We start from the raw sequence: 15,931 nt of genomic DNA, 5'->3' as shown, positions 1-15,931 counted from the left end.
ATACCTTAAGCAGAAAAGTCTGCTAACTGCTTCCCTCAACTGAAGTTACTTCATCTCAACAGTCCTATGTGGAAACAGCAATCGATTTTAGTTACTGTCTGCTAAAATCATCTTCCTCTTACAAACAGAAATCTTCATCCTTTTCTGTTTCAGAGTAAATAGTACATACCAGCACTATTTTAAAATAACAAACACTTGATAGAAGAATAAAAACTACATTTAAACACCAAAAAACTCTTAACCATCTCCGTGGAGATGTTGCCTGTGCAACGACAAAGAGAATGACTGGGGTGGGCGGAGCCTAGGAGGGACTATATGGCCAGCTTTGCTGGGACTCTTTGCCATTTCCTGTTGGGGAAGAGATATTCCCACAAGTAAGGATGACGCCGTGGACCGGACACACCAATGTTGGAGAAATATATATATCTATCTATCTATCAAAGACCAGTAAGGGTTTAATACAATTTTATACTACCAGCAACAGGATGGACACAGCAGCATTAGAACATTGAGATTGGGACTCGGTGCTTTCTATACAGTACTCACATTTTACAAGCACAACAAAGCATAAAGACATAGCACCATTGCGATCCTTTCTCTTACATGCATTTTGAAGACGAGACGGTTCCTATTGTTTTTTACGAGATCTGTATGGACTTTTATATTGTGATTTTATTATATTGTTCTTATACATTTAGTTTTATATGCAGTGGAATTAAAATTGCAACCTATACCGTCTCTATTTTAATATAAGCAGTTTTAGAGGTATTTTTTTTTATATTGATACAGTAGACAAAATGCTACACTCAAACAGCGGGACCGGCACAGATAAAGATGTGTTTGAGTTTTGCATTTTGTCTACTGTGTCTGTTGCAGTTAGCGCTGCCTGTGGCCCTATTCAGCATTTGCTTAGTACACAAATGCCTAATCAATTTTTCTCATGCCTACTGTTCAGCAATACCCAAAGATACCCTTTTGTACAATACTTACATTACAGATCATCGATGAGACCGCATGTGAAAAGACATGACATGATGAGTTGGCTAATGTTAGATACAAACTAAACCACATCATTTCAAATATTTATTATTAGCAGCTTTACAAAAAGTTTCAAGTAAACAATGGCTATAGGCAAAACCTCAAAGCAGAGATGTTGCACACATTTTATAACCACTATAAATATGTTCATACATATACATATTTACAATTTAAAAACATTCATAAAAGTACAAAATGAGTAAGTGTTTTAAGTTAGCACCATATTTTTGAACAAAAAAAGAAAGAAAAAGATAAAATTATGTAAACTGCAGGTAAAATAAATTGGTTTTAGCTATTTGATAAGCTAGGTTACAGAATTTGCTTTCTTAGGGAACGTGAAACAAAGGACACTTTTTACACAAAAGCCATAGGTGTTTTATGTCCCTTTAAGTTTAAATGGATTCAAGTGTACCTTTTGGAACAAACACCTCTGATTAAAAACAGTTGCTGTATTAGCACAAAACACAGTATGACAGGTTAAAAGTTTTAACATAAAAACTAACGATGTACATCACAGACTCACCAGAGGCTATTACTGAAAACTGTAGCTTACATAATTTTAGGATTGTAGTACAGGAATATTTGGTGAAAAAGAACAAACATTCATATGTTATTACACACTTTCCCTCAAAATACAAATTAATGACTATTAAGAAATTTTCCATGTTCTTCTCCTCTTGGCAAGAGAGTTTCTCCTCCAATCTTCGGCCCCTTTTTTTCCTAAAAATAAATGTAAAAAAATTGGAATATTTTGCAACACCAAACATGATGATGTATTCAAGGCAATAGTTATCATGAGAATAATATGTAGATGTTTTTAAAATAATATTAACCAAAGTAACTCCATAAAGTCGTGGACAATGTCCTCTTGTAACCTAGCTCTTTTCTGGGGAGGAGGGAATATTAGGAGTGAATTACTTAGGTTAGACTCCAAATGGATCTTTGAGTTAAAAACGCTATTTCCCAAAGGTCTCAAGATAGATTTTGATTTGGGTTGCTTTTTTAGATACATAAATATTGGTATTAAATTAATTCTAATATTTTTATTAGTTTAATAGTGTTTTAAAACGGTTTACATTTTTCATATAGGAATTCTTAAATAAAACTTATTTTATATTCAATTCATGATAAAACTCTATTGCAAGACACCTTAAGGGATATATGTTTCACCACTGTTTATTTCTAAATGCAAAAATTCTAAATTTAAAATTAAACTTTTAAGTTAAGGTAGCATTCCCATTTTTAAGTTTAAAATTTTCCTTTGGGAAAGGTATAGAAGATTTAACTTCCTTCAAACATAAGTATTTTAACATATCAGTGAAATTCCATATGCTCCTTTAAGTTTTATGTCCCTTTAATTTAGATGCAATAGAGAGACACTGTGTTGAGTCCAAAATGAGCAAAGAATTTTGAAACACGTTGCTGAGTTTGTCTGTCCAGGAGCTTCCGTAGCGTAGCAGATCTGGAATCTTTTCAACCAGCCTGACAGCTTGCGACTGTAATTAACTTTTACTAACAAGATTTGTGATTCACCTGCGAGTAACAGCCAAAAGCCTGAGACACCATTAGGATCAGGAGACGACAGCTTTACCACTGTGTTAAAGTCACTGTGCAGCATTTAAATTAGACATCCATTATCTTTATGTGAGTACGGATTATTGCTGTTTCTGTATGTGTTGTATACGCATAAGGAGATTTTCTTCTCCCTTCACAGGAACTTCACGGCTTCTGTTTGGATATACCTTATCAGCCTGTTAAGAGTGCTGGTTTTTACTGCCATTTGGACAACATTACTCCTCCTATGGACAGTTCCACAGTTATTTTATTTATTGTAACATTTTAACCTAATGATTTTCTTTTTTGTAACCATTACTTGCTGAGTCTTTAGGCAATGTACAATACCTATTTTAATCAATTTTATGTGAAATTATTAAAATAATATTTTAAGTGTGGTAAGCGATCTTTTTAAAACCCCTATATCTATACTTTTTTTGCACAATTAAGCATGTTTGTTTAATCTACCCTCTTTTGTAAGCTATAGGAGATCCTTACAGCTTAATTGTTTGTGTAGTCATGTTGCGCTGATCTTCTCTGTTTATTAAAAAGAGGAGTGCCACACACCTCTAGGGTGGGTTTAGGAAACTTACAACGTATGTAAACAAATTTCAAAATTCTCACCTTAAGCATGCCATCCCTCTCCCACTTGAAGAGGCCACAGTTACTGGAGGGGAAAAAACAAAAACTTGCATTACCTTCAGATTTTTATCATTACCACTAGTAAGGCCAGCAATAAAGCATAAATAAAACACATGAGCGGATGGGTGTCATTTTACAAAGCCAATGTGCAGTTTGTGAATTAAGCAGAAATGTAAAAGAGGAAAGGTCTTAAGGACACTTAGGAAATCCAATGCACTGTATTGTTAGAGCAGTTTAATTTTATTGTGTGCTACCTGGTCTATTTTTCACATTATACCTATGTTTGCATAAACATTTTATTAAAAGGTTATCAAGAGCTTTTATTATATTTGTCTGTGCAGAGACTAGATGATATTGAGTAGGCTGAGAGAAAACACGGCCTTTGTTATGGTTACACATATTCATGTAAGTCTAGAGAACAATAGTACCACAACATCCCATAAAGAAAAATGAAAGAAATTTGTGTCCAGCTTTCTATATAAAATAAAATGTAAACTTCAAACATCTTATCTTCAACACGCTCATTCACTTTCATTTCTAATCAACCAATTTAAGATTGTACATATGCTCAGAACCAATAGGAATCGGTTAGATATTATATGCATAGGTACATAAGTAAAATATAGGACAAACACTTAGATGGGCTCTTAGTAAGGACAAAGCTGGTTGCTAACGTTGCCCTTTTGCTCCGTATGCATGTCTGGTACATACACTAGTAGATGAAGGCAGGACAGCATGTCCTACTTAAAAAACAAGCATCAGCTACAGTAAGGCAGGCTAAGCCTCCATTAGCAAGCGCTCTTGAGAAGCCTATTGTGCATGAAGGATAGAGCCGTCTAGATACTATTAAAGGGACACTAAATACATCATATAAGCATAGTATTGAGGTTATTCTCCACCTCCCTCTAGTCATGGGTGCCACTATGTTAATATCTAGCTTTCACTTCCTTCCAGTGCTGATCTGTTTGCACATGTGAAGCAACTCTCCATTACCTTAATCAGAGCTGCACTCCCACACTGGATGTTAGCGTGTGCTGCCACAACTTTGTATGTTACTGTAAGCAGCAGCTCCCTTCTTTAACAATCCTATGCCTGGGACAGTAGCCTGAATGAGAAGACAGTGCTGTCATTTCAGCCTGCACGCGGCATGGAGCAGTGAGGCTCTCCTGAGCACTGCTGGGGCTGCCACATCTAACAGTAGCTTGTTGGAGAGTGAGAGAATTAGACGGTGCCCTGTCACCAGTTTGATTCTGCTGTCAACCCCTAAGTGCATAGCGTCTTGGCAAACAGAACAGCACTATCAGAATATGCATGCCAGAGTTACGCAGCATTGCAGTCCATACAGCAGTGTTGTCAGAAGGGTTGCAGTTACTGTTCCCATACTGTTCTGACAGAAGCAGTTTTTTGTTGTTAAAACATTTTTCACACTTCACCATTATTCAGAGTGGGAATAAAAGTTAGGTTAAACCCATCTTCTTTCATACAAAGCGGAATTAAAGGGACAGTCTAATCAATTATTTAGATAGGGCATGCAACTTTCCAATTTACTTTTATCTTAAAATTTGCTTTGTTCTCTTGGTATTCTTTGTTTAAAGCTAAGCCTAGGTAGGCTCATATGCTAATTTCTAAGGCCTTGAAGGTTACCTCTTATCTAAGTGCATTTTGACAGTTTCACAGCTAGTCACTGCTAGTTCACGTGTGTCATATAGATAGCGTGCTCACTCCAGATGATTTATTTATGAGTAAGCACTAACTGGCTAAAATGCAAGTGTCAAAATAACTGAAATAAGGGTGCAGTCTGCAAAGGCTTAGATACAAGGTATATTAATATAACCGTGTTGGTTATGCAAAACTGGTAATAAAGGGAGTATCTATCTTTATAAACAAACATTTTCAAATAGACTCACCCTTTAAATACAATTGCAATTCTTTAAAAACAAACAAAAAACATTTTATTCATTAGGTTACCAACCAAGATTGCAAAAATAAAAGAAGCCATTGAGAATATACCTGCAGTGTTTCTTGGGAAGCCGACTTAGTGAGATTGTTCTGTTGCCACAAGGACATTTGAAGAAACGTTTCACTCCATCATGCCAGTGAAAGTCATGGTTTTCTTGAACACATGCATCCAGGGGTTTAAAGTGAGTGTACTTACACTGTAAATATAGATTGTAGGCACTCTGTTAAATACATATCACAAAGTGAGCAAGCACACTTACACCTCTGCAGAAGCACAGACCGTTGCGCACAGCTTTCCAAGAGTGCAAGCACAAGCACTCATTTGACTTATTGCAGTGTTTTCATTATATGTACCCACCTTATCCCAAATGTACTTTACATGGAACGTGCTGGTTAGCCAAGGGATTCTAATTCTTATTGGCTGTGCACAATTTAATGTGATTGGTACAGGATTCACAATGCCAACAGCCTCATCCATAACATCACTAAGACTTGTGTACTCCCAGTGGAAAAAGAAATGTGATTCAATTATTTATTTTTGCCCCTGAGGTGTACAAATGTGCTAGAAAAAAACCCCCTGAACTGAACAAAAACTATCCTCTTAAGCAGGAAACCATATCTCTACCGCTATCTCACCTGAAACCGCTTATACTAAACCTCTGAATATCTACACTCCCTTGCCTCTCTAATCAACTCTGAGGAAGGAACAATTATGAGCATAATCCAATAACGGATAATAGTGTGCGCCATTTTAGGAACCTGTGGGCGCTATAACCAGCCATTTGGAGGACACCGGTTGTCGTCACAAACCATTTCTCAATTATATCTGTACACATGGAGGATGTATAGCTTATGAAGATGAAGCTACTTTCTTGAATGTCAGTAAGCACAAAATTACTTTTTCAAGTTAAAGGTCCATGACACTAGTTAAATTTAATCTTTCATGATTCAGATAGAACACACACAATTTTAAGAAACTTTCCATTTTACCATTATTAAAATTAACCTCTGTTGGTGTCCTTTGTTGAAACGTTGTTCCTTTTTGAGTTATGTGAAATTAAATTTCATAAAAACAAAACTGGAAAATGTAAAAAATTATTAAAAAAAATGTAATGATCTGCATGAATCATGAAAGTTTAAATTTTGAGTCTCAAATACAGTCACCCGGGTATATTTAAGTGTCCTTGATCATATGTCTCACATTTTGTTTGTATCCACTCACCGTTCTACAAGTTACTACACGACACTTCTGCTCCCGAATGCTTCTCATCTTCTCTTCCAGTTGCTCTTTCTTCAATAGAGGATCAAAGTATTTTTCCTGAATTTCTGCTTCAGCCTGCAACAATTTATAAGGTCAGCAAGTACAATAGAACTTAAGGTAACATTCCAAGGTGTCTCGTGGCAATGGTTTTATTTCTTTCAAAGAAAAACTAAATTTATGTTTACCTGATAAATTTATTTCTTTCTTGATACGGTAAGTCCACGGATCATCTCTAATTACTATTGGGAATATCACTCCTGCCCAGCAGGAGGCGGCAAAGGGCACCACAGCAAAGCTGTTAAATATCACCTCCCTTCCCTCCAACCCCAGTCATTCGACCGAAGTAAAGGAGAGAAAGGAAGTAACAAGGCAGAGAGGTGCCTGATGTTTATAACACTAAAAACGGTCTAAACAAACAAGGCGGGTCGTGGACTCACCGTGTCAAGAAAAGTGAAGGGGAAAAGGCGCGCAACAGAAACTTGCCGCCTCAGCTAGCCCCGCCAATCGTGGGCAGATCAAAATTAACCTCCCGGTTGACAAAATGGACTCTAAAATAAAATCGCCGGGAGTAAGTGAAACACACACCACACATTGAGCCTATACCTCCTCGTCCCCAGTGCCTGCCATTACTGCCGTCTTTAACATGATCTCCTAATTCTATAGGAGAATGTCTCTTGCCATCAAATGATATTAAAGTGCCATAGTTTTCCTGCATATGTCCCAGAAAAATAAAATCAGCACTTACTTCCAGAAATCTGCCAGGCAGCAAGGCAGCTCACTAGGTTTGAGAGGCATGTTTCCTCACATGGACCTGTGGAAGAAAAAACAAAAAGACTGAGTAATCTTACTCAGGCTTTCAATGTTAGGGCAGCATTAAATACATGCGAGGCGCAGTGAGGATTGTACCCCACAAGTTCCCATTGCTTAAAAGCTACCACTGCTCTACTGAAGAGACTGACATGGGCTACAGCTACACCCCAGGACAAAGCAGAACAAACTTGCACTGCTGAAAAATAACAAAACCTTGCTTGAAGAATCTTCTTCCAAACACCTAAACTTTACCACCTCCTTGCTCTTAACGTAGGCAAAGAGAATGACTGGGGTTGGAGGGAAGGGAGGTGGTATTTAACAGCTTTGCTGTGGTGTTCTTTGCTGCCTCCTGCTGGGCAGGAGTTATATTCCCAATAGTCATTAGAGATGATCCGTGGACTCACCGTGTCATTAGAAAGAAATAAACTTATTTCTGAGCATGCATCAGAAGTTCCAAGCACAAAAACAAATTCATCCCCCCTTAAACTATTTTTTATAAACCTGACAATTTAGACGTGCCAAGCAGATTTGCAGATAAATGAAATATTTTTTACCTGAAAACATTAACAAATCCCTCATACAGCTCTTGTTTTAGGCTATTAGAATATTAATTGTACCCAGACGAACATACCTCCTTCAGGATGCCAGTATGCATAGATTTGGCATTAAGAATCTTCTGGAACTCTTCAGACTCTAAGTAGGCTAGTTGCTCTTTTCGTTTTTTCATGGCTGGTTCATTGTCATCTGAACCTTGGGGGAAGAAGAAAATTAGTGTTAAAAACATCAAAATGCAAATATATAGAAATATGTGTTTTTTATATTGTGTACAAACTTGACAAATGAGTATCTTGCTTCCTTTCTATTAAGTAAAAATATTAAAAAGCTGCACAATTTCAAGACTATATTATATAGGGACTATGGATGAAAAGTTAGAACAGAGGTGCCTTGACTAGGGAAATGTTCATCCACTTTGTTTCGAAATTTGCCAACCTTATCAAATTGTGTGTGTGTGCGCGCATGTATTAGTGTGTGCTTGTAACATCTGTTCTGCATTTATAGTCTTGAGTAGAAAACAAACTACACATGCTCAAAACACATTTATAACTTGAAACCATAATATTATTGCTATCTGTAGGGAAATAAAACCATAACAACCATGTGATTTAATGTCACTAGTTCAGTTAAATAAAACTGTTTAAATTGTTATTAAGGTAATGATTATTTTTTGCCATCCAATAAAATACAGTAGAAAAATCCAAATGTGAATCAACCTATTAAACTGGAGATAGTTCACCTTGAAATTATTACTAAATTCTCTATGTCAGGTCTTGACAAACCTAGAATTCTACCCCTGGTTCCTAAGTTTTTGGGTTAATCCTATACAAATACCACTGTCTGGCTCCTAAATAAATATTCTTACTGGCTTCTAACTTTTAAACAGATTTGTCGAGCACTGCTCTATGTATTTCTAAGGGTAGATAACCAAATCAGTAATTATCTGATATAACTGTAAAACTAATCTGAAAATGTATTATTTCTAAAAATTAAACCTTCATCTGGTTGTAAATATTAATAACATAACCAGCAAAAATGAGCCTCTTTGTAGAAAACCATGATTTCAACGGTTTCTTACTGACTAGTAATTTAAATGGATTTGGTTTAAATCACATCCACACTTTACAGGTGAATACTTTAATCCTACAGACGTCCCACCACCACACACATGTAAGTTTCTCCTGGAAAGTAAACCGCTTTACAACAGCACACTAACACAACCACTTCCCTCTATTCCATCAACCTTACCCACCCACTTACCTAGTGTCTTTATAGATGCATGCTATTACAAACTACTTGCCATTCACACAGTTAAGACAATTACAGTGCACGATACACCGTTATCACTCACAATGTATTTTCTTTTATGTCTAAACCTACTTTCAAATTTTACTAAAACAGTTGAAATGCTATTAAAACATTTAGGGCTAGATTACAGGTGGAGCACTAATTATCGCTTTTGCTACATCGCTAGAAGTAAACTTTTTGTGTGTGTCGGGTTGTGCTGGTGTTATGAGTTGAAAGTAAAAACGTATTCTCGCGCTAAAAAAAAGCAGAACTTACATATAACCTACTCCCCCATAGATGTCAATATGAAGAAAAAAAACTAAACACCCTACTTGCGTGGGAAACCCGATAGCAAATTCTCATGTGCGCTTACCCAACATGAAAATATGAATATTCCACATTCCAATGTTCTTCACATAGATTATGTTCTATTTATATATATATATATATATATATATATATATATATATATATATATATATATATATATACACATATACACACACACACACACACACACATACCTGATGGTATTTGGGTACAATATATATCTATACATGGTTATATATAGGTATAGATTTATACAGATCAATAGGATTATCTATTTAAAAATACTTAGAACATATTCCATAATGTGCAGAAAATTAGAATGTGAAATATTTCCAGTAAATAAACAGTATAACACTATTGAATATTAATATTGCAAAAATATATATTTTTTTTCATGTTTTCATCTACTTAAAGGGATATGAAACCCATTTTTTTTAATCATGATTCAGATAGAGCAGGCAATTTTAAGCAACTTTCTAATTTATTCCCATTATCAATTTTTCTTTGTTCTCTTGGCATCTTTGAGAAAGCAGGAATGTAAGTTTAGGAGCCGACCCATTTTTGGTTTAGCACTTGGGTAGCGCTCGTTGATTGGTGGCTACATTTTGCCCTTTGCCTGCCTTTTTTTTCTTACACCGAAAACATATCTGAGCCCTTAGAACTTTTTTGTGCAATATTTTTTAGAAATTTTTATTAGTGTTATTATGAGTGTGTACTTTGTAATGCATTTTTGATGTGCTTTGTGACACTTTAGTTTTGCAAAACAGTTGATCAGGACTCTAGGTCGCAGTAATCATTCTAGGGTAAAATTGAGATTGCACTCACACTTTTATATTTAACTTGTAACACAAGAGCAATTTAACCTTTAAGCAATCGCGAAAACTCGATATTGCATGCATGCAAACGTTTGCGCTCCACTCGGAATCTAGCCCTTAATTTTTTATGTTGTGATTCACTGCTGATATTGTTTTTATATCTGCACAATATATGAGTTATGTCCCTTTAAATAAAAATTGCAGAACTGGTACACAGGAATTGAGAAAAGTATGTGAAACCAGCAAAGATTTGAAGGGATATTAAACAGTGCTCCTATAGTAAAAACAAATATATAAAATAACCAGATTGTGTAAAAGACAGCAAACTACTTGTTTTCTTGCAAAATGAGCACTAAGGGGTCGATTTATCAAAGGCTTAGCAAGACTTTCGACCCCCATCAGACCGCTGCTTTCCTAACCTTTCGCCATCTCTAAGGTGGCAAATTTCAATCTCCCCGGTCTCATCTGATCAGGGAGATTGACAGCTCCTGCTCGAGCGTGATTGGCTGTGCGCGGGCAGGATTGCACGCGAGCGCAAAAACAAATTATGCTTACCTGATAATTTAATTTCCATCGTGGGGAGGAGATTACACGGCTTCATTCATTACTTTAGGGAATTAAGAACCTGGCCACCAGGAGGAGGCAAAGACACCTCAGCCAAAGGCTTAAATACCAAATACCTCCTCCACTCACCTCATCCCCCAGTCATTCTGCCGAGGGAACAAGGAACAGTAGGAGAAATATCAGGGTATAAAATGTACCAGAAGATACATTAAACTTAGGTGCGCCCACCGGAGTTACGGGTGGGAGACATGGACTCTCCTCCCTACGTTGGAAATGAAATTATCAGGTAAGCATAATTTATGTTTTCCATCTAAAGGGGAGGAGAATCCACGGCTTTATTCATTACTTTTGGGAAAGATATACCCAAGCTCTAGTCTAGAGGACACTGAATGAAACCAGAAGGGTAAACGGCGGACCCTAATCTGAGGGCACCACACCCTGCAAAACCCTTCTCCCAAAAACAGCTTGCGCAGAAATGTCAAATTTGTAAAACTTTGTAAAAGTGTGTAAGTAGGACCACGTAGCCGCCTTACAAATCTGCTCCATAGAGTCCTCATTCTTGAAGGCCCAAGACGAAGCCACAGCTCTAGTTGAATGAGCCGTGATCCTCTGAGGAGGATTATGTCCCGGTGTCTAATAGGCCAAGCGAATCAAGCTCCTCAACCAAAAGGATAAAGTAGAAGAGGCCCTCTGCCCCTTGCGCTTCCCCGAATACACCACAAAAGAGATGTAGACTGTCTGATATCCTTTGTAGCCTGAAGATAGAACTTTAAGGCACAAACCACATTCAGATTATGAAGTAACCTCTCTTTAGAAGAAGGGTTAGGACACAAAGAGGGAACAACTATTTCCTGATTCAACCCATATCGGGGTAGCTTGCAATTGAGTCTAGATGCCATGAGATCTATCTCCGGCGTTCCCCATCTGAGACAAATCTCTGCAAACACTTCGGGGTGAAGAGACCATTCCCCCGGATGGAAGGATTACCTGCTGAGAAAGTCCGCTTCCCAGTTGTCCACACCTGGAATGTGGATCGCTGAGAGAGCAGTTGTGGGACTCCGCCCACTCCAAAATCCGAGACACCTCCCTCATTGCTAGGGAGCTCCTCGTATCCCCCTGATGGTTGATGTAAGCCACTGAGGTAATGTTTTTTGTCTGGAATCTGACGAAGCTGAATGACCCCAGAGGAGGCCATGCCCTCAGAGCATTGTAGATTGCTCGGAGTTCCAGAATATTTATCGGGAGAGCAGCCCTCGAATGATCCTCTGCGAGGCTTGACGGCGGCGCCTGGACTAGGATGTCGTCCAAATAAGGCGCCACAGCAATGCTCCTGGATCTGACTACTGCAAGTAGCACTCCCAGAACCTTTGTGAAGATTCTCGGGGCCGTCGCCAGACCGAAAGGAAGGGCCACAAACTGGAAGTGTTGGTCCAGAAAAGCAAATCTTAGGAACTTGAAATGGTCCCTGTAAATAGGAACATGAAGGTAAGCATCCTTCAAGTCTATTGTCATCATGAACTGCCCCTCTTAAACTAGGGGCAGAATAGATCTGATAGTTTTCATTTTGAACGATGGAACCGCCAGAAACTTGTTTAAACACTTTAGGTCCAGAATTGGGCAGAACGTGCCCTTCTTTGGAACCACAAAAATATTTGAATAGTACCCAAAACCCCTTCCTGCATGGGGTACTGGTACGATAACACCTAAAGAGGAGAGATCCCTCACACATTCTAGAAAGGCCTCTCTCTTTTCCGGTCTTGAAGACAGGTTTGATAGGAGGAATGGGACCTGAAACCTATCCTGTAACCCTGGTTGACAACCTCCAGAACCCAAGGGTCCTGAACGTCCTGCAACCAGGCTTCGGAGAAGAGAGACAATCCGCCCCCTACTTGGTCCAGAGACAGGTCGGTGTCCGCCCCTTCATGCTGATTTTGTCTCGGCGGGCTTTTTGTTCCGCTTGGACTTGTTCCAAGACTGAGCAGGCTTCCAAGTTCCCTTAGACTGATCCGCTTTCGCAGCGGGCTGCTGGCGCTGGGCCTTGTCCACACAAAAGGAACGAAAAGTAGATCCTTTAGGCTTAGCCTTCTTATCCTGCGGTAGGAAAGCTCACTTGCCTCCCGTAACCGTGGATATGATCAAATCCAATCCTGGACCGAACTGAATCTTTCCTTGAAAGGGCAGGGACAACAGCCTCAACTTAGAAGTCATGTCCTCAGACCAGGACTTTAGCCACAGAGCCCTGCAAGCTAAAACGGAAAATCCTGAAACCTTTGCGTTCAGGCGAATAATCTGCATATTAGTGTCACAAATGAAAGAATTGGCAGCCTTAAACTTATCCTGTATCTCGTCAATGATACGCCTTACGCTTGCGCTTAGCAGAACGTGGTAAGGCATGGATCACTTTCGATACCGCTGTTTGCAGTTGATCCGCAAAATCTGATGGCCAACTAATCTCTCCAGAAGGAGTAATGGTTGGACCCTGGGGTGCTGCATGTGCAATCGGAGATGAAAGCAGGAAACACACCTCAAGAGACAAGAAACCCTCAGAGGTGGACGGCTCAGTCATACTAGACATTTAGTCTTAGATGTCGCAACTTTATCAAGGCATGTGGAACACAGTTGAGCAGGCTGATCTACAAGAACCTCCTCACAAACACGGGAATGAGACTTTGTTAAAGAGGGAGAACCCTCTAATGCATCAGAGTCCTCCATAGCTTGTGCTTTTATTATGGACTAGAATAGCTTAACAGGCACCTTTATACTTCCAATGGCCAGAGCACTCACCTCCTCCTATGACCCAGACTACAGAAACCGCTTTGTCTCCTGAACCGCTGACAGAGGAAGTGGAACCAGCCACACCCGGTCACATGGGATGCCTCGCAGGACCGCCCCTGCATTAAGGAGAAAACGCGCCAAAACTAGCCATGCAAATACTCCCGGAAGACAAACCTAAATGTTCCACACATTGCCAGAGCCTCATCTCGCACATAACGCAGCAATAACACAATAAATAATATCATGTATAAACCCCCCCTGTTCAATAATCCCCTTACCAGGAATATTAACCCTTGATTCTATAAAGATAAAAGGCGCCACACTGTGACCCTGTCTTCTGCGTTATTATTACGTAGTAACAAAAGAAACAATCTTACCAGAATCTATGCCATGGAACAGGAACACGGCCCTTCAAGTGTGACAGGTAGTAGCTTCACTCTTGACATGGACTTGAGTGCAGAAAGTAGGCAGCGAACAGCTGGTTGCTTGAGGAGCTGTTAATATGAGTCGGGATGGTTTTGCAGAAAGACTCTCCCTGCATCTCCGGACTCTAACTTACACCCACGCACTCACTGAGAGGCTGACAGGATTACTTAAAACTCCAGTCCCATTCTGAAGAGTACTACCCTCCATAAGAGACTACTCCGAATCTTCGGCACTTCTCTGCCATCCTCCTGTGATGAAAGGTAAAGAATGACTGGGGGATGAGGGGACTGGGGGAGGTATTTAAGCCTTTGGCTGGGGTGTGTCTGCCTCCTCCTGGTGGCCAGGTTCTTAATTCCCAAAAGTAATGAAGACGTGGACTCTCCTCCCCTTTAGATGGAAATAGAGCTTGTGTTCAATGCTGAATTCCGCCAGGATAATTCAGCCTGCCAGAGGCAAGCTGTGGCGGACAGGGACGCATATATGCGCTCCTGTCCCCTGCAGCTTGATAAATTTACCCCTTAGAGTTTCTCATTGTAGCCCCTAACCACAGGGAGATAAGGGAGGAGACATTTTTGGAACTTAAGTTGCATTCTGCCACTGCTGAGCACGAGCAAAGCCGACACTTACGGTCTCTCTAGCATTATCTGAATACTAACGTTTTAAAACTTCAAGCTATAAATTATTTCCTTCAGAGGCCTCCCCCCCTTGTAGGGCTTTGACATGAAGTAATGAACACTACACAAATGAAGCAAAAAAAGAAAAAAAAAAGAAAAAGAAAAGAAAAAAGAAATAAAAAGCAAAATCCTTTTAAAACTATGAATAATACACATTGTGGAGTCTTTAAATGGTATCAGAATTAACCTTTGTATCTCTAGCTCGAAAGTTAGTATGAGTCTGCGCCATTTACGCAAGAATAAGCTTAGTCTATTCTGAACATCCATTCTAACATCCACCTGCTCCGTAAATATTTGTGATCTCAAACTCTTGAAACCCTTAAAAGAGGGACCCCCCCCTCACCGTCCAGTTTTTCAGTATACATTTTCTAGCTACCAGTATCACCAAACTCAATACTGCATCGTGTTTGTGTTGTGGTTCCCAGTGTAAGAATAAAACAGCTTCTGGGTGTAGAGTAATTCGTATCTGTAAGGTTTGGTTAATCCAGTATTTTACTTTACCCCAGTATTGCCTAACTGGTGGGCATTCCCACACATAATGTAAAAGGTTAGGAGCCTCCATTGCGCACTTGACACATTTGTTGGACCAAGTGGGCACCCATTTCGCTAGCGCTCTTGGTGTAAGGTAAGCTTTATGGAGGAAGCGTATCTGGGATTCCCTGAACATAGCGGACAACGTGGCTGCCTTGGTTTTTTCCAGGCCGTTCCGAGAGCAGGCAATTTTAAGCAACTTTTTAATTTACTCTTACTACTCTTGCTATCTTTACTTTAAAAAGCAAGAATGCAAACATAGGAGCCGGACCATTTTTGGTTCAGAACCTGGGTAGAACTTGCAGATTGGTGGCTACATTTAGACACCAAGCTCCTATGCATACATTCCTGCTTTTTCAAATAAAAATAGCAAGAGAACGAAGAAAAAAGAAAATGTATGCTTACCTGATAAATGTATTTCTTTTTTGACACGATGAGTCCATGGATCATCTTAATTACTAATGGGATATTCACCTCCTGGTCAGCAGGAGGAGGAAAAGAGCACCACAGCAGAGCTGTTAAATAGCTCCTCCCTTCCCTCCCACTCCAGTCATTCGAAGTTAAAAAGAGAAAGGAAAAGCCAAGGTGCAGAGGTGACTGAAGTTTACAATAACCCACAACCTGTCTCTAAGGACAGGGCGGGCTGTGGACTCATCGTGTCAAAAAAGAAATACATTTTATCAAGTAAGCATAAATTTTCTTTTCTTTTT

The 15,931-nt window shown here is 39.2% G+C and overlaps 1 protein-coding gene across 2 annotated transcripts in view; it reads right to left on the bottom strand.

The window, feature by feature from the left end:
- Positions 1 to 1,070: 1,070 nt before the first annotated feature.
- The window catches only part of MCM10 (minichromosome maintenance 10 replication initiation factor), a 56,045-nt gene continuing 41,184 nt past the window's right edge, over positions 1,071 to 15,931 (bottom strand). For both annotated transcript variants that reach the window (XM_053719753.1, XM_053719754.1), the window contains exons 16-20: positions 7,896 to 8,014; positions 6,416 to 6,529; positions 5,245 to 5,390; positions 3,217 to 3,259; positions 1,071 to 1,758 (exon numbers count right to left, since the gene is read on the bottom strand). In XM_053719753.1, the coding sequence (XP_053575728.1) occupies positions 1,678 to 1,758; positions 3,217 to 3,259; positions 5,245 to 5,390; positions 6,416 to 6,529; positions 7,896 to 8,014 (503 nt within the window). In that variant the 3' untranslated portion in view covers positions 1,071 to 1,677. The remainder of the gene's footprint in view (positions 1,759 to 3,216; positions 3,260 to 5,244; positions 5,391 to 6,415; positions 6,530 to 7,895; positions 8,015 to 15,931) is intronic.

This window comes from Bombina bombina, chromosome 6 (genome assembly GCF_027579735.1).
Source record: "Bombina bombina isolate aBomBom1 chromosome 6, aBomBom1.pri, whole genome shotgun sequence".
Taxonomy (NCBI): domain Eukaryota; kingdom Metazoa; phylum Chordata; class Amphibia; order Anura; family Bombinatoridae; genus Bombina; species Bombina bombina.
The sequence above is the reverse complement of the archived record's forward strand: the minus strand, read 5'-3'. Positions and strand labels throughout refer to the sequence as shown.